Below are 24,766 nucleotides of genomic sequence, written 5' to 3' on the forward strand. Positions count from 1 at the left end.
CTAGGCCACAAAGGGCAGGGTGACGCTGTGACTGGCTAGAAAGAAACAGCCACGCAGATGTGGATCAGCCTGAAGAAAAACTCCAATGGGATCCAGGAAAGGGATCAAGTATGAGGAGTAGCCAAAGAAAATTCTGCCCCTCAGAGAAAACCTCAGTGCTTTGAGCAGGGAGAACAGAGTAGTTTTCTTTTACCTCAGAGAAAGCAAGCTTCCAGCAGCTGTCCTGCCCTAAGCCTTGAGACATTGAATAGATAGAACAAGCAGGTGGGAACACATGGTGTTTGGCAAATCCCTGAGTTCTAGAAAAACTGAAAGGAGCCTTGCCTTGGCATCTAGTGCAATGATGAGCTGGGGCAGCCTGGCAGGGGCCCAGGTCATAGGGAGAAAGCAGAGGGCGACCAGGCCTGCCTTGGTGCTAAATGGGTAGAAAGGGGGAAGCTGAGTCTTACCTTCATTGTGTAAGTTAGCGATGTGGCTTATCACATAGGCATGGGGGCCTCTTGTGACCAGGTCCCAGAAAACTTTATTATATAAAAAAGATTTATCAAGAAATGTCACAGGCCTACTGTATGCTAGACCCTTAAGAGATTTACCTGTGGAAGATGCTTGGTGGTAGTGACAGGCATCAGCCCTTCTTCCCGCAACTTTCAAAAGCTCATAGCTGACAATGTCTCACCTGCCCGTAAGTGGGCAGTATCCAGTGGGGGGGGGGGGTACTGCGGATCAGGAGAGTAGGGGAGAGGGAGAGGCGCTTGTAGGAATGCAGTCCCAGGAGGCTTCTCCCTCCCTGCTTGTGAGATTCCAAAGGTCTGAGATAAACCCCAGGATATAGTCCAGCAAAGATGCTTTGGGCTATGTTCTCTGAGAAAGAGCTAGAGAAGGGTTTTATTTTTAAACCCCTCATTCCTGCCGGGGGAAGGGGTGGTGGCAGGCAAGGGGAAAAACCGTGTTTGGATCAGGAAGGAGGCATTCTACTAGATGTGTGTATCCTTTTACACTTTCTGCTCTCACACACTCTCTTCTCTATTATACCCTCAAGATCTGTTACTGAAAAACTCCAAGGACATGAGCTAAGATTACCATGATTCCTAACATCAGTTCTACTTCTACTAGATTTTTCCTCCCAAGGCTTTCCGCTGAGTAGAATTTTAAATGTGAATAATGGTTCAAAGGCTGAGAAACAAACTGCTCATTACTGGAAAGAGTGCCAGGAATCCTGGGAAGCAGACCTCACTGCCACCGGAGTTCGGCACCTAATAGTAATGGCTTCTTTCATAGTCACGGGAGGGTTGGATCGCTGTTTCTTTTCATTCTCCTCTTCTTTCAGTAACTGCTGGGATTAAAGCGAGCTTAGAAGAATAAAAAATTCACAAACAGGACAAGAATATTTAGGGCAAGAGATCAGAATTTCTTTGGTTATTCAGTGAACTGAACTAACTCTACTTAAAAAAAAAAAAAAAAGCACAAGGAAATAAATGTCCATCGAACTCTGTATCGCAGTAGGTATTAGCCTTTTGACTCCACCTCACAGGCTCTAAGGGGAGTTACCTGCCTAGCAAGTTGAGGTAAGAGATTCAGACTAATTCAGTGATAAAAAAGAGCAATTTTGTCATCAATTCCATTCCCAATATTTACTATGTCTGTAGTCTGAGAAGATTTTTACCAATGTTGCTAAATAGTCCATTCCCTCCCACTTCTCATCCCCAAATCCAATCAGTGATAAATGATAGGGATGGAAAGGTTATTATTACTCTACCAGGTGCCTTAGGGAAAATCTAGTCACTGTGCAGTTCAAGCTTTCCATCTTAAGTTCCTTTCCCCAAATACAATCAACAGTTTCTGAGAGGGAAGACAGGTTTAAAGTAACCTGGTTAAGAAGTGTTGTACTAAAACTTATCAACCTTTATTCACTATTAATGTGATCTTGAAGTACTCATCAAAAAGCACTTTTTAAACAACTAGTTTTCATGGGACAGTAAAAAAAAAAAAAAAAAAATTTCCCCCTAGACCACAGCTAAGGTTTCTTTAATCAAAAGAAGAGGTCCCTCCCAGAGTGGTCAACAAGTGGTTAGGTATTAAAAACTATTGGCTTCATTTGTAGTCACAGTGAATCTGATTTAGTTGTGTGTGATAACCTTATCCTGCCACTAGGAAGGCTCTTTTCCAAGACCTATCAATTAACATGGCTTAAGAAACATTCTATGCCCAAGCAATTCAGGCTAAAAATAACTCTGTGGGCTATTTTTTTTCTTTACTCACAGAAAGCGTTTGTATGTCAACAAGATCTTTGCTCCTTGAGTGTTTTCACTCCTGCTTACTCTTCCCTGAAAATAGAGTTGCTTGATACAATCAGAAAAGTCACAGAGTTGGTGTGAGACATACAGAACAGCAAAACCATGCTGATGCAACTAAGCTTTGTAACTGCCAAGTGTCCAGAGAATAAACAAACCCAGCATTCAGATAGGCTAAGTTTAAAATAGATTCCCCCTTACTTGCCTTTCTTACAAATATACACAATTCTTTGACAGTAATATATCTGATTTACACACAAAATTCACTTCTAAGTTAACAATAACTAAAAAACTGAGTGCTATGCATGCTCACTTTTCTAAGAACTTTTGAGGCATTAGCTCATTAACTTTCACAACCCTACGAGATTGATACAATTATCTCAATTTCACATTTGGAAAAACTGAGGCAGAAAGAGATGAAGTCATCTGTCTAGAGTTCCTCACCTAATTAAGTGGCAGACCCAAGATACAAAATCAGAAGTCTCACTCAAGAGCCCAAGCTTTAACCATTACACTATACAGCTTCTGCAACAATTCTGCAAAACCAATCATGATCTTTTCAGATTTCCTACAAAGCTAGATCTCCCTATCAAATATATCCACTTACGTTCTCTAAATTAAGTAGAAACATGGTCCCATGTTTTTTTCTCTTAAATGTGAAAACAATCAACAGGAACTTCAGTCTTACCCAAAACATACCAACTCTCTTAAACACATCAAATGTTACCCCCTTTCAAAAATAAAGATGCACTGAGATAGCTGTTCAAGCATAATTACTTTCTAGCAACAGGAAATGTTTGCAAAAGTAAGGCCCTGGACCTTTTATTCAGTTTAAGCAGTTAGCACTCAATGGATCTCTTGTGGCTAGAACTGAACTTAAATAGCTAATCTCTGAAAGAAAAACATGTCAATTTTAATAAGACCCTGATTAGACAAGGTTTAATTCTATGAATATATTGTTATGGTGATGGAGCATAAGGCCAAAAGTTCCTTATGCTTAATGAATCACTAATAGAGTTGCAAAAAATCAAAGCACTGGCCTACTGAGCTATGACAGAAGTTCACATAATCAAGACTTTAGGAATACCAAAGCACCATTCATTTGCTCCCTCTGTTCAAAGGCCATAACCTTTACTTAAAAGCTTTGTCTAATCTTTCCTCAATTTGTTCCATCTCTTAAATACTCATTTATAAGCTGTTATAGACCAATAACAGCTTTTAAAGTACTAGCAACAATATTTTAAAATAGCGTTCTAATTGATTTGCTTCTGAACTAGATTAGTGAATCCCTTTCACATATCGAATACTTGCCCGACAAAAAGCTCTCTTAAAATGCAGTAATTATTGTAAAACCAACTGATGACATAGCTGTCATCACCTAAGTGTTTACCATGACCCAAACACTGAGCAAATTAGGAAGTTTTGCTAAGCTGAATTTGCCTAGCCCTCCTTCCTTACCTAGTTTGACACAAGCAATTTCCTTTCACTTTCTACAGATAAGACAATAAGAGAAAAAAAAAAAAAAACACTGAAAACTCCATCCACTGGAATACAGAGGAGGATCAACCAACTGGGCGGGTCAGTCTCATTAGCTGCCCTCATGTGTCTGTTTTTTTTAATAACAAAGCTGAAAGATGACCCATATTATATAGTTTAACAGGATACTAAAAAGAAGTTTTTGTGAAAACATATTTGCATACGGGAAGGGCTTCAAAAGTTGGCACTAAAGTTAACTAATATTAGACACCATCAGATTGAGCTGCAGAAAATCAAACTGGGCTAAACGGACTTCAGAAAAGGCAGTTGTAGTGACAGGTTAAGAAATTGGCTGACCACTGGTATCAGTACCTAATAGCAGTCCTCCGTTGATCTAGGGGAGACACCTTCAACATCTCTCTCCATACTTAGTGAAGTCAGAAAACAATGTCCCCAGTCTGTGCATGACTGATATTAAGAACCACTTTTCCAGCCAGGACCATAGTCACCCTTCTCCCTCTTCCCTCCCAACCCAGACAGATGATTACAGACAAGGAGGCAATTAAGTTGCTTCAAAATATTTAATACGTGTTAGACACGTAAAGTTACATTTTTATACCAAAATCAATACAACGAAGGAGAAAATACTGTACAAAAACCTTGTCGGCTCCCCCAACCTTTATACAACAAAGACTGGAGTCACCGTATCTACAAAACCATAAGGTCTTTCCACTTAGGGCTTCTGTCTGTAAACTCTGTTTCATTAAACACTTTTTAAAAGCACTTGTAGTAGTTCCGATCTAGAGCTTTTAAAAATATATCTATTCTCTATAAACTCCATATTTCCAAGCTTGAACTCTTCTGTGAAGTTCATCAAGCTTTTTTCTTTTTTTTTCCCCCCCTGTGGGGAAGACAAGAGCCGCTCAGATTCCCTTTTCCCAGAGTAATCACAGGGTACAGAAGTTTCTTCAGAGAGAGAGAAAAGTGGGGAGAGCGAAATGATACAGGTCTCTGCTCCAGACTAAATCCCTCTAGTCTTAGGAAATCCTGTGAGGAAATGCCACTCCCGGCCCTGGTGCGGGGCTAGCTTTCATGTGAGGGGTGTGTGTAAAGTCCCTTCCTCCCCCGAGCACGAAAGGGGAACTCCCCAGGCCCGGCCCTCTCCGCCGCTTCCTTCTCGGGGCTGCCGGCAAAGGAAAGTCCCCGTCTGCCCCCGATCTCCTCAGCCCTGGGAAAGGGGTGGTGCATTCCAGAAGGACAAAATGGTCTGAATTCAACAAGACAGGGAGACGTACGTACACAGACAGAACACTACACAAAAGTTAACGATCGTCCTCTTCCGACAAGCTTCCAGGGGGGAGGCCGCCGAGCCCGAGGGCAGTCGGTGCTGCCCGGCGGCACCCACGGTCCCCGCAACGCGTCCAGCGCCCTGCGGTCTCTGGGCCGTCCTCGCAGCCCCACGTCGGGGCCACCCGCCGCTCAACCTCCTTCCGAACGGGACCCGAAGGCTCAGAAGGCCACGATGGCTGTGCTCCAAGGGTTAATGTCTCTCAGCACCGGCTTATCGCAGCAGATCTGCCCGGGCTCGGCGGCTTCCGGACCGCTCTCCTCTCCCTCGGCTTCCTCCCGGCCGCCCCCGGGGCTTTTCCGCAAGAGTCCCGAGAAGCTGGAACCGAAGATGCTAATGAGGTTAGCCACGTTCCCGGTCTCCATCTCCTCCTCCTCCTCCGCCCCGCCCGGCTGCTCCTCCGAGTTCCGGCGGGGCTTCTTGAGCGGGCTGGAGCCGGGCGCCGGACCGCCCGCGGGGCCGCCACCCACGCCCGCCGCGCCGCGCTTCCGGGGGCCGACGGCGGGCGGTGCCGGGGGCTCGTCCTCGGCCGGCCGCGGCGCGCAGCGGCAGTCAACTCGGGGGCAAGCGCCCAGCGCCCCCGGCCTGTCCTCCCCTCCTGGGGGGCAGCCGCAGTGGCGGCGCGCCCCACGGGGCCCCTCAGCTCCCGCGAAGACCCCGGCTCCTCCCTCCGCCGCCTCGCGCGGTCCCTCCACGCGGCGCCAGGCAGCTTCCGCCTCCTCCACCTCTCCGGCCCGAAGAGCGTCCCCGGCGCCCGTCACCGGCGCCGCGGGCTCCGCGGCGCCCACCCGCGGCGGGGCCGGGTCGGCCGGGCGCTCCGGCTGCGGCTCGGTCTCCGGCCAGGCGGCACAAGCGGCCGGCGGTGGCGGCTCCCCCCAGCCCGCGGGCGGCCCGGCCGCCGGCTCCCCGGGCTGCTGCGGCGGCGCCGCCGGGCTCCCCGCGGGACCGGCCAAGTAGAGGCCCGGACACGGGTCACTCAGGTAGACCTGGCGGGCACTGCGCAGTACCAGCGAGACCAGCAGGTTCTTGTGCAGTTTGATGCCGCCGCGCTGGACCCGCGAGTTGTAGATCTTGCCCAGGGAGATGCTGACGATACGATGAGCCTCCAGCTTGAACTCCATCCTGCCTCCTTTTCGCAGGGCTGCCTCGGAGGTGACGGGAGAGAGCCCGGCTCACGTTCGGAAACAGGGAGGGGACGAGAGGCGTCGACAGGTCCGGTCCGGGGGTGGACCTTCGACACCTGAAGACTGTGAAAAGAAACGACTCCCGTGACGCGCTCACTGACTCCCGCTCCTACTCACAACAGACAACAACCCGCTCCCAGGTCCGGTCGCTAACTGAGGGCGGCCCGCACTCCCGGCGCCTTATATAGGCCCCTCGCCCGCCAATCGCGAAGGGCCGCCAACCGTTCCGGGGCTGGGCGGCGCGCCCTCGTGCGCCGCGCGCGACCAATCGGAGGCCGAGGAGGGGCGCCAGGGCCATTCGAACGTTAGTCCCGCGGAGCAGTCTCTTAAAGGGGGCGACGACGTGCGGCGGTGGCCGGACGGACGGGTCGGGGCTTGTTCTCCGCCTGCGGGTCACTGAGCGGAGGCTTAGCCAGAGTGTGGTTTGTAGTTAAAGATTCTGGCTTGTGCGCTGGCTTGCCAGAACCAGAGGGAACTAAACCACTGGAACTTTCATCTGAGTATCCCCCCCCCCCCCCCCCGTAACAAATAGTATTACCACAAGGTATTTAGCAGATACTGATTTTGGATGAGTGCCTTGCCGCCCTGGAGTCACAAACACTCTTAGCATCTGTTAAATCTAAGAAAGAAAAAGAGAGTTCTAAAAGTTACTAAGTTTTTAGCTGCTTATCAAGGAATTGTGACTACATACCAAGTTATTGGTTCTCTACTAAAGCGGTCATCTATCACTTTGTTCTCTATGAAACAAACACACTTGTCACAGGTTACAATGAAAGGTGGTACAGGTTCTCCACAGTGATTTTTCAACACAAGAACTGACTAGTCCACCTTGGAAGAATCTAGCAAGTTCTAAAAATACAAATAGAGAAGTCTTGTGTTCCCATCATGATGTCATAATTTTATTTTGTGTCAAGGTAAAAATATAGGGGAAGAGTGTTCCAGACTTTTCTGGTAAGTCAACAACTTAGTCCATCTACCAATCCTTAGTATGTGGCCTTAGGGCAGAATCACCACAGGATTGTCCAGGACTGGAGTTCAGTTCCTGGATTCCTGGAGAGTCAGTTTGATTTAGTCGGTCTAAGCTCCACAGACCTGCCTGATGATTCTGGTAAAGAACCTCGGGAGCTTTAGTTTCTCCACCTCTGAGAGGGAGAAATCACATACACATCTGTTCTATCATGCAGAAGATAACTAAAATATTCACCCATAAAAAAGAATGAAATCTTGCCATTTGCAACTACATGCATGAAGCTAGAGAGTATAATGCTAAGTAAGTCAGTCAGAGAAAGACAAATACCATATGATTTCATTAATAAGTGGAATTTAAGAAATAAATAAGCAAAGGAAAAAGAAACCAAGAAACAGACTGTCTTTATTCTATAATTATTTTCTTAAAAAATTTTTTTTAATATTTATTATTTTGAAAGAGATAGAGCACAAGGGAGGGAAGGACAGAGAGAGAGAGGGAGATACAGAATACAAAGCAGGCTCTAGGCTCTGAGCTGTTGGGACAGAGTCTGACACAGGGCTCGAACTCATGAACCTCAAGAGCATAACCTGAGCCAAAGTCGGATGCTTAACTGATGGAGCCATCCAGGTGCCCCTATAATTTTTTTTAACGTTTATTTATTTTTGAGAAAGAGACAGACAGACCGTGAGTGGGGGAAGGGCAGATAGAGGGAGACAGAGAATCAGAAGCAGGCTCCAGGCTCTGAGCTGTCAGCACAGAGCCCAAATCGGGGCTCCAACTCATGAACTGTGAGATCATGACCTGAGCCAAAGTCGGACGCCCGACCAACTAAGCCACCCAGGTGCCCCAAGAAATAGACCCTTAACTATGCAGAACAAACCGATGGTTACCAGAGGAGAGGTGGGGTGGGGGTGGGGAGAGATGGGTGAACTAGGTGATGAGGATTAAGGAGTGCACGTGTGCGATGAGCACTGGGTGATATAGGGAATTGTTGAATCACTGTATTACACACTGAAACTAATATAACACTGTTATGGTAACTCTACTGGAATTAAAATAAAACGTAAAAAAATGGCAACTCTCAGCCACAATCTGAATCCTAAAACTGAGCACAGTTTTCTTGGAATCCACCCGGAATAGTTGGCCTGATCCTGCCCCAGGGTTTGGCCAAGTGGAATATTTAATTAGGAGAAATAGTAAAAGGTAGGATTGATAATGGTCAATTCACAATCAAGAGTCTTCCAAAGGACGTGATGGCTCAGTAACATTACCTATGCCACAACTTATTAATGGTAACTGAGGAACCAGTCCATGAGACCCAGAGCTCCTCCCCTCTAGGAATTCTCAGCTTGCATAAAGGAGATAAAATAGTAACATGAATAATTACAAAAGCATGTCGTATATTTTGAGTAAGAATGTGAAATTTTTTTTCTTCTATTTTCCTTTGAGAGCTATTAGTCACTTTTTAAAAAATGTTTATTTATTTAAAAAAATTTTTTTAACGTTTATTCATTTTTGAGAGAGAGAGACAGAGCAGGGAAGGGACAGAGAGAGGGAGACACAGAATCTGAAACAGGCTCCAGGCTCTGGGCTGTCAGCACAGAGCCCATTGCGGGGCTCGAACTCACAAACCGCGAGATCCTGACCTGAGCCGAAGTCGGACGCTCAACCGACTGAGCCACCCAGGCGCCCCAAAAAATGTTTAATTTTTGAGAGAGAGAGAGGGACAGAGAGAGGGAGACACAGAATCCAAGGCAGGTTCCGGGCTCTGAGCTATCAGCACAGAGCCTGATGCGCACTTAACTCAGGAACCACAAGATCATGACCTGAGCCTGAGGTGGAAGCTTAACGAACTGAACCACCCAGGGGCTTAGGGAGATATGAGTCACTTTTTTTTTTTTTTTTTTTATTTTTGGGACAGAGAGAGACAGAGCATGAACGGGGGAGGGGCAGAGAGAGAGGGAGACACAGAATCGGAAACAGGCTCCAGGCTCCGAGCCATCAGCCCAGAGCCTGACGCGGGGCTCGAACTCCCGGACCGCGAGATCGTGACCTGGCTGAAGTCGGACGCTTAACCGACTGCGCCACCCAGGCGCCCTGATATGAGTCACTTTAAAACGCTTGAGTGCAGGCTTTGAAGGGAAGTTTCCTGAGTTGGAATCCCAGCTCCACTTTTCACTTGCTGTGTGACCTTTGGAAAATTATTTTGCCTCTCTGTGCTTTGGTCTTTCCCATCTTTTGATTTTTTTTTTCTTTTAATGTTTATTTTTGAGAGAGAGAGAGACAAAGCGTGAGTGGGGGCGGGGCAGAGAGAGAGGGAGACTGATAATCCCAAACAGGCTCCAGAGCCTGATGTGGGGCTCAAACCCACAAACCATGAGATCATGACCTGAGCCGAAGTCAAACATTTAACCGCCTGAGCCACCCAGGCGCCCCTGGTCTTTTCCATCTTAAACTAGAGATAATAATAGTTTCCACCTCTTAGAGTTTTTGTGAGGACAAAACAAGGTAACACACGTGAAGCTCTTAGAATAGCCTGGCATATAAGAAATTATCAACATATGTTAGAAAATACCACCCCCCCATGAGACCTTAGAATGGGCAAAGAGGCCAGGGAGGGAAGAAAGAGACAAGAGAAAGAAGTTGTACTTGAAGAGGGTGTTGAAAAAGCCTGAGGTAGGATCCACAAGTTGTAAGCAGCAGAGAAATAGTCTGGTATAGGGAACATATCATTTTGTAGGTGTGTCAGACGCCTATAGTAAGTGGCAACAGCTAGGAACAGAGGCTAGAACTTCAGGACAGTGGGTCATGAATGCCTCAATGAAGAGATGGGGCCACAGGGAGCTTACCTAAGGTAGTTGAGTAAGAAAACCACAGATAGATTCTAGAACAGTCAGTGCTTTTAATTACAACTGAGCTATAAAGAGGATCACTTAATTATAAAGCTCTTGTGAGAGTTTAGGCAAGGGTCCTAAAGGCCTGAACTAGGTGGAGGTAGGAAGAATGAAAAACACAAAAACACAAGATCGGAACTGTAGTCAAGATTTGGGATGCCCCCCCCCACACACACACCCACCCAAGTCACTGATAGAGAAAGCATTAGGTGAAGCCCTCCTGATCCACATGAGAAGGGAGTTTCGCCATCTGCCACTGCACTTCTTTTCCTTCAGCGTTGCTCTCATCACTTGCTCCTGTCATGCTCAGGGCCCCTGTCAAATTGTGCTGTCATCGGAGGCAGGAGCCCATCTCATGTGTGTAGCCAGCAGATAGTGAGAAAACTTAACAAATGGACGACACGGGCACTAACCACCAGAACAGAATCCTGGAGGCCTTTACAGTGCCGGGGGTTATGGGGGGCTCCTGCAGGAGGCGCTGAGTGGCTAGGAAGGGGTGTACTCAGGAGCCTGGGGCAGAGATTCTGCCAACTGGCATGGAACCTTTTCAATATTTTAACAACTGGGGTGGCCACACCTGTGTATACTGAGTGATTGATTACGCACTTGATGATCGAACTTCTAATAATGATGTTGTCTACCAAGCACTGTGCTAGTCACTATAGAGACATTATTTATGATCTTTATAAAGTTCAGAAAGTAGATCTCATTATCTCTCTTTACAGATAAGGGAACTAGGACTCTGAAAGATCTCGTCGTCACACAGCCATAGGTGGAGAACCTATATAACTCTACATAACTCTAAACCTAGAGTGCAGGGACTAGGTGACCTCATTCTACCTATTACTTGCTGTGTGACCTTTGGAAAGTTATTTCACATCTAAGTAAAATGAGAAAATCATGCCCTAGTTTTGTAACATGTGCAAGTTATTCAACCTTTCTGTGCCTCAGTCCCCTATTATGTAAAATGGAAATAATAACAATACCTAAGGTGCTTACTATAGCCCCCAGCACCATAAAGGCACTAAGTCAGTCTACTTACGGTTATTGTTAGTACTGTACAAGTGCCTAGTTCAGTACCCAGCACATAGTTAGCACTTGTTGAATTTTAAACACTTTTTCTACAACACCGCATAATAGGTGCTTAGTAAATATCTACTGACTTGAAACAGCATGACCACTACTATCATCAGGACTTCCTCTAATCCTGAGACAACAAAATGGAACATTGAGAACTCATGTCTGGAGGGCATGGGCTCTTATGTTCTGCAAGCTTTATCTCCACCTATCGAGAGATATAGAATATTTCCTAAGCTTTAGAAAGCAGGTGATTCACAGTTGGTGGATTAGAGCCTCTGCACTGACAGTGCAGAGCCTGTTTGGGATTCTCCCCCTCTCTCCCACTTGTGCTATCTCTGTCTCTCTCAAAATAAATAAATAAACTTCAAAATAAAGTTTGAGAGAGAGAGAGAGAGAGAGAGACAGCACGAGTCGGGGAGAAGGAGAGAGAGAGAGAGAGAGAGAGAGAGAGAGAGAGAGAGAGAGACAGGATCCAAGGCAGGCTCCAGGCAGAGCCCAACGTGGGGCTCGAACCACAAACCTTGAGATCATGAACTGAGCTGAAGTCAGACGCTTAACCGACTGAACCACCCAGGCACCCCAATAAATGAACTTAAAAAAACTTTGCCATTATCAATCTTTGAGACTTTCTAAGTTAAGGCAGGATGAGAAACACTAGGGGTAGGACAAGGACAAGGACAAGGAAGAAACTGCTCCGGAGGAAGTGGCCAGGACATGTTCATCAAGTCTGGTCCATCCCTCCACCCCCAAACTCTCCTCTGGACACACAGGAGCAGGTGAGCACGCTGAGAGGTGGCCACACCTGTTCCCACTCAGGCACTCTGACTAGAGGATTCCTCTAAGCATAGGGCTTGTGTGCCCACTGCCGTTGACTTTATTTCGTGTTGTTCTTTATTTCTTGCATGACAAATGGAAGGCTGAGTATTATTATTAGGTGATTACAGACCTTATATTGCCTTAAGTCTAGTCTGTATAAGAACAATGCAAACCAACCATGGGTTATGCACTCAGTAGCTCTGTGAGAAGGCACCAGGAGTAGGAAGGAGTGGGTGAAGTAAGTTATCTGCACCAAACCTACCTTGCAATGTTAGGACACTTGGAAATTTTCAGGGGGTCAAAGGTGCTTATGTAAGTGAATAATCATTTGTATGAAATCCTAAGTGCTTTAGGGGAAAAGCGCTACAAAAATACGTTATTAGCACTTTATTGTAGACAATCCTGCTCTTGCTCTTGTGAGAACAAAGCCATTTTTTTTAAGTTTTTTTTTTTAACGTTTATTTATTTTTGAGACAGGGAGAGACAGAGCATGAATGGGGGAGGGTCAGAGAGAGAGGGAAACACAGAACCTGAAACAGGCTCCAGGCTCTGAGCTGTCAGCACAGAGCCCAACGCAGGGCTCGAACTCACAGGCCGCGAGATCAGGACCTGAGCCGAAGTCGGCCGCTTAACCGACTGAGCCACCCAGGCGCCCCAACAAAGCCATTTTTTAATGCAACTTTTTCTCTCTCACTGTTGTAGCATATTTTACATCTTTTTTTTTTTTTTCTTTTGGCTGCTTGGCTACTAGAGAATTTCTTTTCAAATAATATTTGACTAGGAGTAGGCACCAAACGTTGCCTTTTTTCCTTTCTCCTCATTTCTTTTCCCCTAAACCAGCCCTCCTTCTAGTCCTAAATTTTATATTGGGTTCAGAGAAACTTAGGTTGTTTTTATAACCTTTTTTGTCACATCTTGCTTCCTTTGGTACTCCTAAAGAACAAATTCCTCAATAAATAGAGTACTGAAACTCATGAAAATGAGCCTACAGCCCTCTCAAGCCACAGAATGAGAAACTACCACCATATAAAACCCTAGGCCTGCACTATTCAGTACAGTAGCCACGAAGCCAATAGGTCTAGGATGATTGAGGAACAGAATTTTAAATTTTGTTTACCTCAGATATAAAAACTGAAACAGGATAAAATCCTTTTCCTGCAACCCAGCTTTATTATGTAATATTTGTCAGAAGCAGACTTCCCATGAAAGTTTGAAAATTTAGCATCTAAATTAATGCTGCAACTGTAAAATACATAGCAGATTTAAAAATTTAGTATCAAAAAGAGAACATAAAAGGTCTCATTCATATTTTTAGAATGGCTACATGTTGAAAAGATAATAACATTTTGGATATATTGGTTTAAATAAGATATATCATTAAACTTAATGTAACCAATTTCTTTTTACATATGTGGCTCAAATTATATTTCTATTGGACAACAGTGCCCTAATGGTAATAAAGAGATAAGGTGGTGTGGACATATAAATATGCATGAGCATACTGTGAGCAATTAACAAATGTCCTTGATTGGAGAAGAGAGAAAGGAGAAGAAAGATAAAGTAAAAAGGAAGTAAGCCATAAAACACTTAGTTGTAGAGTTGAGAAGAAAATCTAAGAAAAATGTATAACACAGAGCCAATTGGCCAAATTTCTTTCTAGAACTGAGAAGTAGCCACAAAGGTAGAGAAGCACAATTCTACTATTCTGATTATGAGAACGCAGACACTATCGCAGCATTGTTTTAAAATTCAAAATACACACAAGCAAACAAATTTCAGAAACTCACTTGGATAGCATCAATCTCGGGAGCCATTAGAGTGCATTTATTCTTTTCAAATTCTGATGTCCACCTGGAAGCTGCAGGGACCATTTGTTTTCAATATGCCATTTTCCTGCACAAAAACCTTCAATGGTTCCCCATGACCTTTATGGCAAAAATCCAACCCTCTGGCCTGGTCTCCGGAGTACTACACAATACATTGTCAAAGACAAACAGCCTGGAATGGTGAATAGAGCCTGGCTCCTCACCAGCTGTGCGTGGTCTTTATCTTATAAAATTGGGGAGTTGAACTAAATCAGTGGCCCTCAAACTATGGCCACACATTAGAATCACCTGGGGAGACTTTAAATATGGAGCTGCCCAGGCCTGACCCCAGATGATTTAAATCAGAAACTCTGGGGTGAGACCCAGGCACTGGAATTGTTTTTAAACTCCATAGGTGATTACAATGTGCAGTCACGTTTGAGAACTAGTGGACTAGCTGATTGTTTTAGGATCATTTCAGGTCTAGAATTCTGTGATTCTATTAATCCAGGCAAACCTTTTCAACCTTTCTAGTACCCCGAGCAACATTAACACCCCATTTCTTTCCCAGCTAGACAGATCTAATCAAAAGCATACGTCTAGGGGCACTTGGGTGGCTCAGTCGCTTAAGCGTCCAACTCTTGATTTCAGCTCAGGTCATGACTTCAGGGTCCGTGGGATCAAGGCCTGTGTTGGGCTCCCTGATGAGCGTGGAGCCTGTTTAAGATTCTCTCCCTCCCTCCTGTCCCTCCCCCGCCCCTCATGCTCTCTCTTTTTCAAAAAAAGTGTACATCTGTCTTCTACTTCCTCAACAGAATGGGCTCTCCCTCTCCTGCCCAAATTCTGCACAACCACTTCCTCCAGGAAGTCTTCCATGCCCACCGGTGTTTATAGTTTGCTCACCTGGGCACACACTCTAATAGTCATTTGCTACTTAAAACCACAATACCGCTTATTATCTATGGTAACTTTTGTATTTTTGTTTTGCATTTTATTTACTTGCATAGTAATTATTTAACTTTTATGTAGCTCTATTTCTCATTTCCCAATAATATTCAAGTACTGGGAGATGCTACATTATACTTTCTTTGCATCATGCCTCCTCTACACCAAGAAGCCTGAATATTGTTATGTACATATCAAGGGATCAATAACTGGTTGATAAACAAATTAGTAATGGGTTCCGCAAATCTGAGGTTAAACTACTCAAAAGCAGCCAACCGTCGGGGAGGGGCGGGGAAGAGAACTGCACATATATTGCTCTAATGGCATATTAACCAAACTATCACATCAAATACATTCTATTTTATCCTAGCTTATTATTATTCATGACCCTAAGCTCCACCATTTCCCTAGAAAAGCTATTTTTCACATAAAATAAGTTGATTTTTGATAGCTTGCTTTTTACTGCCATGCTATTTACAAATGTGTGATTCTGTTACTGAAAAAATAATTGCTTGCCTACTCTGTTCTGATTAAACATTTATTATGGATTCACGATGTACTGAAAACTCCACTGGGTATCAGCACCTGCTTTAGGGGTAACCTATACATCTCCAGCCAATAAGAAAGTCTTGCCTCTTCTCCCCACTCCCATTCTAATTGCTGTAGCTAATAGAGCAAATTCTAATTCGTCAGTCAAGTCCATTTTGGATCAACACAGCTGATCTAAATTCTAATATGAATGCTCATTCAGTTTGAAAACCCCAAATCACTAACCCGTCTCATGTTCATTTTGACTAAGCAAATTCTGAGTAAGTATTTATACAGACACATCCTGCAATGTAAAAAAGAAGTTTCAGATCTGCTGTCTAACCAGGAGCTGGTGTGTGGATTAGCAGATTTATGTTTATAAAGCAGTCTGAGCTCTTTTGAGGAAAATGATTTTAAAATAGGCAGCACGCTCATATCCTTCCCTGCATCATAATCACTTACAAAGTTCTCTGAGTCCAACTTCTTTCTTAATAAACGATAATTCCTTATGGCATTCCCTGAAAATACCAAAAAGATCACTGAGGCGGGGTGGGGGGGGGGGGAGGGGATAAAAGGTGTCCTTTAAAAGTCCAGTAGGACTAGGATCCTTCCATGTGAGAATTGGTCGAAGAAAAACTAGTTACAAAATACCTCGTGGCATTGCCCTTTTAAGAAGCGTAAGCATTTGGTTCCCAGTCTTTTTATCCGTGTTTCCTCGCAGGCTGACGTAATGCTTAGGAAGTTTCAGAGTCACGTGGGGGCCCCTGAGGTCAGAGTCCCGAGGAGCCTTTCCCCAGTCTGGGTCTTTTTCTGTTTGATTTTGAATTTGTTCGCGCCGTGATGGAATGAGTGCGTGTGACCGTGGGTGTTACGATTAGTGTCCCTGGGTAGGATTGTTTTCCAGTGTGTCAGTGGGGGCTGGCGGGGGAGGGGATCTGCTAAGTCACTTCGGCCGCAGTGGTTTGTAGCAAGGCTGCGCTCAGGTCGGGTCCGAATGAATGGCAGAACCCCTCAAGTCATTTCGGTCACGGTGGGAATTTTTGTTTGTTTGGGTTTGGGGTTTGTTTGTTTTGAGGCTTACAAATGATTTTTAAACTACTTTGATTGGTTCTCGAGCCATTGTTATGGTTATTGGTTTCCAACTGGGTAGATGAATTAGATTTATTTTTTAAAAATTCGTTTTTGTGCCTGTGCTTGAGAGGAAGAGGAGTTCTTTATACTCCTCTCCTCTAGCAGATGCGAGAGTAAAATAGAATGAAGGGAAAGGGTATGACTTTTCTCTCTCTTTTTTTTTCCGGGAGATCTAACTAGACTAGAGGGTTTGACAAACAATTAACAATCCTCCCCACTCAGCTGCTGTTTCCCAAAATAGCATCTCCTTAGCTGCCAGGGTGGATGGAGGCCTTAAGGGGAGGAAGACACAAAGGTGCCCTCTTTTTTAAAGCCTGCATCTCTGTGAGATCTTGAAGGCACAGGGGGAAACCCAGGGGATTAAATTAGCAGGCAGCCTAGGCTCCACCTGGAAGGGAGATAGATAATAGGCTTTTAAGACAGGAAACAGCTTGTGCTCCAAAATAATAATTTTCAAAAGCAAGACATGATGGATGCTGGGAAGATTATCGCCCCCCCCCAACTTCATAATTTCACAATTTACCCCAATTCCATAATTAAAGGAAAATCGCCCTTTAAGATGCAGTTTGGTGAATGAGTCAGGTCTTCTGGTATTCCTGCAATTCTGCCCCACCTCGCCCCCATATTTGGAAGGAGTGTTTCAGCCAGCCTGTCTCTAAAGCCCGACTCCCTGTTGCAGAAATTGCTCAACCCCAGGTCTGGAGATCTGATTAGGGTTGTGTTGCTTTTTCCTCCCTTTTCATTCTTTCTTCCTTCTCTGTCTTGTCCTCTTCCAGTCTTGTTTCTTTTTCCCCTTTTCTGTCCTCTGAGCCTGCCATGTTTTACCTCTTCCTCTTCCTTTTCTCTGAAAGACTGCCTCTCACACTCCCACATGTTAATTTGTTCTGCCAGCCCAGGCTCTCTGGGGCCCTGAAATGTCTCCTGTCACGAGTGGGGATGTGGATGGGAAGGGAAAGCGAACGATGCACTAAACAAAGGGAACAGACCAGCAACACGCCTTCAAGAAGGTCAGGAGCTTGAAGATAAAAGAGGAAGGCGGAGAAATATACCCCCAAAGAATTGTACATATCAAATTGGATTCTCGATTTTGCGGTTTTAAAATTTCCCTGAAAATATACCCAAAGGGAATTAAAGCAGCTATCAAAAACAGAAACCTGTTCATGAATTAACTCACAATCAACCTCAGCTGCTAGTAACTATGGGCTTGGTTCCTTTTGCACTGTATATATGCTTCCACTTTAACAGTGACGTTCTGGTTCATGGTCTGATCATAGGACCATGTCCCTCTGAACTGGCCCTTCCCTGAGGGCATCAGGCAGGTCTCCTGTGTGGATCTTCAGTGGGTAGCATAGCACTTGGTCTAGAGGAGGCAGTCCCATGTTGGAAGGACTCTTACAGTGTTGGGGTGAGTGGATGGATGGATGGATGGATGGATGGATGGATGGGAGAATAGATAGTAGAGCAAGACCCCTGGAATATTCCTAAATTTTCTCTTTTTCTCCTGATATTCCAGAAAGGGGAATATACAGTCGGCAGACTTTCTTCTGACAGGCAAAATAGAGAAGTAACATGATTGACTTTGATGTTCCAACAAGACTTCTCCTCAAATAGCCTTTTCAGCACTGAATGCTATACGTGGCATGAACAGGGAACAGGGTTACATGTTTGTTGAATTAATGATTAGGAGAGGAGAAATATAGCTATTCTTCCTTGAGGAAGAGGTTTCCAGGAAAGAGAGTGGAGGAGCAGTATATAGTGATTCAAATATAAAGCATTTTATTTAGTTATTTATTTTTAAGTAGGCTCCATGCCTAGTGCGGGGCCCAACACGGGGCTTGAAACCTGAGATCACGAGTCATACGCTCAACTGACTGAGCCACCTTGGTGCCCCTCAAATATGGAGCATTTTAGGCATATCTTCCCAACCTGAGTTCTGTGAAATATGTTAAAGAAGAAACAACCTCATGATGAGAAGGGGTATTTTGGAGACTACAGAAGGGCTTCTACAGTAAAGAGAGAGGAATGGGAGTATATATGTGGTATGATATTTCCAAAGGGCCCACCTTCAAAGGTATTTGTGGCTGACTCAAATGTTAAACATTTGGATCCAGAGATGCTTACATTCTTTTTACTTTGGCAAGGACTCTGCATGATAGAAGGATATCAGTTCGGAGCAAGGTCAATGCCAAAACAGCTCGGAGAGCATGACTTCTGCTCTGTCCCAAAATGGGGTGTGGGAAGGGCCAGGGTGATACTAAGCAAGTGCATGATGATGCAGGTATATAATAACAAGATGTTTCACTCAGGTTTGTCACTCAGCTAGCTTTAAGGCCTTTCATTTATCCAAATCCCCTCCCTCTCCCCAAGCCCTCCAGATGCCTCCCCCCACCCACCAAAAAAAAAAAAAAAAAGCATAGGAGAGCTGATTTACAGAGGCCAGGAGCTTTACCAAATTCTGAACACAGAATATGCCTGGGAGATATTAAAAAGGGTAGTTAATTGGTTGGCTCCTGAATGTGTTAATCCTGAGCAAAGCTGTGTTACTACCTCATTAGCACACTAATTCTACTGACTATTCTCTGTAGTCCTGTATCACTTAATATCCTGGGCATTTCTGGAGGTTGTTTTACAAAATCAAGTTGTATTGACTAGAATTGCAAACTAAGACTCTTGGCTCAAAAGCTCTTATTCAGGAACATTTCAGAGTAAGAAAAGATAAGGTTGTAATTATGTGCCTGAAATACTGAGCCTGGTTCTTTCTTCTCTGCTCAGAAAACCTGTGGTTGGTCTGGGCATCGTCATGCTTCCTTGCTGTTCGTGTAAAGCAAGCACATAGTGAGAGGTGAGCAGCTGGGCTGGAAGTGGTCTCTGGGCCCAGTGAAGGATTCGATGCTCCCATCTCCACACACCCATATCCACTCTCCAAAGGACACTACCTTTACCCCTGCCACTAGCCAGTCAGGTGACCCTGTGTAAGACGTGGCATTTCAGAGCCCTCGGGATCTTAATCTATGAAATGATGAGGCTCCTCTAAGGGTCCTTCCAGTTCCAACACTCTAGAAAAAGAAGACTGAAAAAGACTTTGAGGAGCCCAATTTGTTTGCCAAATTGTGGGGGCAGTGGGAGAATATTTAAAGGAAAAAGGAGTTGAGATGTTTCCTAAATGTTTCTGGGTTTATTAAAATCCCTGCATTTCAGGTACCAAACCAACAAAATATAACAGGGCAGAAGAGCCAGCACAATATTCTATTTTTTAAAAAATGTTTATTTATTGGGGCACCTGGGTGGCTTAGCCAGTTAAGCATCTGACTTTGGCTCATCTTGTGATTCATGGGTTTGAGCCCTGCCTCGGGCACTGTGATGAGAACCTGTAGCCTGCTTTGGATTCTGTGTCTCCCTCTCTCTCTGCCCCTCTCTTGCACTCTCTCAAGAGAGCATGAGGACAGGGGCAGAGGGAGAGAGAGAGAGAGAGAGAGAGAGAGAGAGAGAGAGAGAGAGAATCCCAAGCAGGCTCCATGCTCAGCATGGAGCCCAACTTGGGGCTTGAACCCACGAACTGTAGGATCATGACCTGAGCTGAAATTGAGTCAGATGCTCAACCGACTGAGCCACCCAGGAGCCCTGAAATAATTATTAGCATTTTTTAGAAAATAAAATTATTCAGCCTCCGTCGGTGAACATTCCCTGGTTGTCTACTATATGGTAGGCACTGTAGCAGGCCCTGGGGACACCAGGATGAGTGTGGCCCATCCAGCGGTGACTTTATGCAGCTCACCTCCTTATAGGGGAGACAGGCAGGTAAGAATAGAAAGTCATCTATAACAGAAATAGTCATCATGATAAAGAGTCATCATCATCAATAATAGAATGCCACTGAGAATTAGTCTTACAATACGACTATGTGCAAGGACAAGGGTGAGGTCAAAGAGCGCACAGGTAACTCTCCTGCAATGAAAGTCATGGAGGTAAGGGGAGAGCTGGGCGCCAAGGCTCATGGTGTCAGAGAAAGAGGCTTGAGCTACCTTTTCTTCTAGTTGCAAAAGTGAATAATGTACAGAAAAATGGAGGTGGGTGGGGGAGCTCTAGCCACCATCCACTCCTTAATGATTGCCCCAAGCATGCCAGGGCACCACATTTGTCTGTGTTGTTCACCGAGGTATCTCTAGCATGTAGGACAGTAGCTGGCATGTAGTGTGCTCACAAAATAGTTGCTGAATGAATAAAAAGAATAGGGGCACCTGGTTGGCTCAGTCAGTAGAGCACACAACTCTTTTTTTTTTTTTTTAAGAGAGAGAGAGAAAGGGCACAAATGGGCAAGGGGCAGAGGGAGAGAGAGAGAGAGAGAGACCTGGCTCACCTGAAGCAGGGCTCAAGTTCACTTACCATGAGATCATGACCTGAGCCAAAGTCACATGCTTAACCGACTGAGCCTCCCAGGCACCCGAGCACATAACTCTTGATCCCGGAGTCATGAGTTCAAGCCCCATGTTGGGTATAGAGTTTACTCACTGCTAATAAAAAAAGAATACATTCAAACACATCCTCTGTTCTCTTTATCCTTAAGTACCTTTTTGACCAGTTCAGAACGCTATATGGTGCCATCACAGAAGCCAAGGAAGGAGCTTTCAACAAAGAAAGTATATTCGGAGATGTTTAATTCATGTTATATGACGTGCAGAAAGGACAAGTGAAATCATACCAAGAAAGAGATTGGACAGTTGAGAGTTTCCAGTGAATTTCCCAGCAACAACATGACTTGAGGGGTAGTGACATATTCAAGTCCTTCTGCAGACCAGAAAGAGTGATAAGAAAGTGAGGAGTGGAGACAGCTAGCAGATAGCTTGCTCTCAAGATTGTGAAGATGAGGGAAGGTCTTAAGTAGAAAGAGACATCCCGGAGCTTGGGAGGGTTTCTGAATCCAGGAGAGTCACAGGGAATAAGAGGAAAAGGACCCAACCAACGTTGAATTCCCATAGTATGTAATCCTCCTGACAACCTTTGGAAGATATGGGGCTTTATAGGTGAGGAAACTGGGGTTTGGAGTTGGGTGGGGGTTTTTTGTTTTTTGTTTTGGTGAGGTGGAGAGAGGCAGAAGGAGAGAGAGAATCCCAAGCAGGCTTCACACCTAAAGCAGAGCTCTATATGGGGCTCAATCTCAGGACCATGAGATCATGATCTTGAGCTGACATGAAGAGTTGGATACTCAACTGACTAAGCCACCCAGGTACCCCTGGAGTTGGTTTCTAAGACAATTTTTTAGTGTTTATTTATTTTTGAGAGAGAAAGAGAGAGAGAGTGAGAGTGCATGCACATGAGCAGCGGAGGGGCAGAGAGAGAGGGAGTCAGAATCTGAAGCAGGATCTAGGCTCCGAGCTGTCAGCGTAGAGCCCGATGTGGGGCTCAAACTCACGAGCCATGAGATCATGACCTGAGCCAAAGGTGGATGCTTAATTGACTGAGCCACCCAGGTGCCCCTGGAGTTGGTTTTTTAAAACTTGCTTATGACATGCTACAACATGGATAAACCTTGAGGACATCATGCTAAGTGAAGTAAGCCTGTCACAAAGACAAATATCATGTGATTCTACCTACATGAAGTACCTAAAGTGTCAAACTCATAGGGACAGAAAACAGGTGGTGATGGCCAGAGGCTGGGGAAGGGTGAGTAGGGTGGTGGTGTTTAGTGGGTATAGAGCTTCAGTTTCACAAGATGAAAAGAGGTCTAGAGGTTGGTTGCACAACAATGGGAATTACTTAACCCTACTGAACTGGACATTTAAAAATGGTTAAGATGGTGAACTTTATATTACGTGCATTTTACCACAATTGTTTTAAGAAAGTACTTAGGATTGCATGACTAGTAAATGGAGGTGGTGGTATTCAAGACCTTGTCTGGCTGGCTATGTCTCTGTTCTTTTCTATATGCATCTGCACCAGTCTATGAAGCTAAAGCTATAGTAGGGAGAGGGAAATTGGAGGAGAAAGTCTTGAGAGATCAGTAAAGGAAGGGATCTGGAGCCTTGGTGGGGAGCCAGCCCAGGACAAAGTAGAATACTTTGAATACATTCTCCCTCTGTGGAGACTGTAGGGAGGAGGGTAAAGGGGAGAAGACTTGCGGGGCCATTTGTGGCTGGAGGGCTAAGGAGCTTCTAAGAACGAACCTTGGCTTTCTCTGTGAATTTGGAGGCAAATGGGGTGAGATCACTCAGGGAGCCTGAGGGAGTGAAGAGAGTCTGGAATAGCTGTTATAGACAAAACTAACCGGAGTTACATTTACAAATATATGCCAAGAAAGTTGAGATCCTGGCCATCATGCCTAACCAAATATGTGGATGAAGTCCGTGAGGAACTGCCCCTAAGGAAATAAACAGTTAACAGAAGTTCATTCATTAGGTCGTCCAGCATAGTCACAATGAGAAGCATTAGTCATACCCCTTTGGTCATTAAGAGCCCCAGAAAATCAGCTATTTACCTGTAGATTCAGGCACAGCTCTGCCCATCTAGAAAACAGATACTGCAAGGAAGCTAGCTTGAGAACTGAACAGTCAAAATGGTTGAAGGGTAGTCAGTCTTAAGTGGTAGTCCTCTTGAATGTGCCAAAAGAGACCTCAAGTTCAAATCATCTTGAGCTGTTCACCACTCAGTGATGAGAGTTTTCAGTCATATAGGTAGGTAGACGATGCTCACCTTAGGTAGGAGCGTCTTCAAATTATGAAAGACAGCAGCAAGGTCCAGACGCCAAATACTTGCATTGAAATGCCCCCTATACTCCCCAACAGATTACTTTTAATGCTATGAGATTACCAGTAATGCAGACTTTTCTGATTATTCCACTGTTAATGGGGGTCCCTTACCTATCTTAATATATAATCTACTGATTGCAAACTAAGTGGGATTTTTCTAAAAAAGAGTATCTGGGTAGTTATTATAATAACAGGCACAGATCACTTTAACAAGCTAAAACTGTCAGCCCCATTATTTGGCCAGTCTCTACACGGAACTAGCTTCATGTAAGCCAGATAATTACAAGTATCATAACTGAAATGAGTTGCTGCATTGTCCTTCAATTAAAAAAACATTGTATAATGAAATAATTGTCAATTCATAGGAAAGTACGAAGGTGGTACAGAGATCCCATGTACCCTCACTAAGTTTTATCCATGGTTATACCTTACGCAATTATGGTACAATATCAAAACCAAGAAGTTGATACCAATACAATATATGTGCATTGTTCTATGCCATTTTATCCACGTGTGGATCCGTGCCCCAAGCAGTGCAATCAAGATACAGGGCTACCATCCCAACAAAGATCTCTGTCATGCTACCCCTTTACTGTCACAGCTTCCCCTCTCCCTACAACCATCCCTAACCCTGGAAACCGCCAATCCATTGTCCATCTCTATAATTTTATGATTTTGAGAATGTTATAGAAATTACACGGTATGAATGATACAGTATGTGGCCTTTTGAGATTGGCTTTTTCCACTCAGCATAATGCCCTTGCAACTCATCCAAGCATGTATAAATAGTTTATTCCTTTTTATTGCTGACTGGTATTCCATAATATGAATACACCATTGTTTCACCATCATACATGGAGGACATTTGGGTTGTTTCCAGTTTCAGTCTATTATAAATAAAGCTGCTGTGAACAATTGTGTGCAGATTTTTGTGTGGACATAAGTTATCATCCTTCTGGAGTAAGTTGCCATGAGTGCAATTGCGGGGTAAGTATGTTTTTAGTTTTTAAAGAAATAGCCGAACTATTTTCCAGAGTGCTTGTACCGTACTATGTTCCCACCAACCACAGGTGAGTGATCCAGTTTCTCCACATCCTTTCCAGCATTTGGTATTGTCCCAACTTTTTATTTTCTCTGTTCTTGTCGGTGTGTAGTGATCTCTCACTGTGGTTTTAATTTGCATCACCCTAATGACTAATGATGTTGAACATATTTATGTAAAGAAATGATGTTTATAATCGGCTTAGGAGTTTCTATGGGCAAATCATTTTACACTCTCCAAGCCTCAATATTCTCATCTGTAAAATGAGACAATGTTTTTAAGTTTATTTATTTTGAGGGGGGGGGGGTGGGTAGTATGAGTGAGGGAAGGAACAGAGAAAGAGGGAGAGAGAGAATTCCAAGCAGGTACAGTGCTGACAGCGCAGAGCCCCACGTGGGTCTCTATCTCCCTAGGAGATCCTGACGGGAGCTGAAATCAAGAGTCAGATGCTTGACTGACTGAGCCACCTGGCACCCCTAAAACAAGAGAATTTAACTATAAAACCCTCTGGCT

General features: G+C 44.6%; 1 protein-coding gene across 1 annotated transcript; it reads right to left on the minus strand.

Moving 5' to 3' along the window:
* Positions 1-4,329: 4,329 nt before the first annotated feature.
* On the minus strand, positions 4,330-6,442 carry IER5 (immediate early response 5). The gene has a single exon (XM_030302580.1). It carries the CDS (start codon positions 6,234-6,236, stop codon positions 5,277-5,279), a length of 960 nt encoding a protein of 319 aa, XP_030158440.1. The 5' UTR covers positions 6,237-6,442; the 3' UTR covers positions 4,330-5,276.
* Positions 6,443-24,766: the final 18,324 nt, after the last annotated feature.

The sequence above is a fragment of the Lynx canadensis genome, chromosome F1, assembly GCF_007474595.2.
Source record: "Lynx canadensis isolate LIC74 chromosome F1, mLynCan4.pri.v2, whole genome shotgun sequence".
Classification (NCBI taxonomy): Eukaryota; Metazoa; Chordata; class Mammalia; order Carnivora; family Felidae; genus Lynx; species Lynx canadensis.

Bases quoted from the DNA above. Each gene is read 5' to 3' on its own strand.
- IER5 (XM_030302580.1), bottom strand. From the start codon at position 6,236: ATGGAGTTCAAGCTGGAGGCTCATCGTATCGTCAGCATCTCCCTGGGC.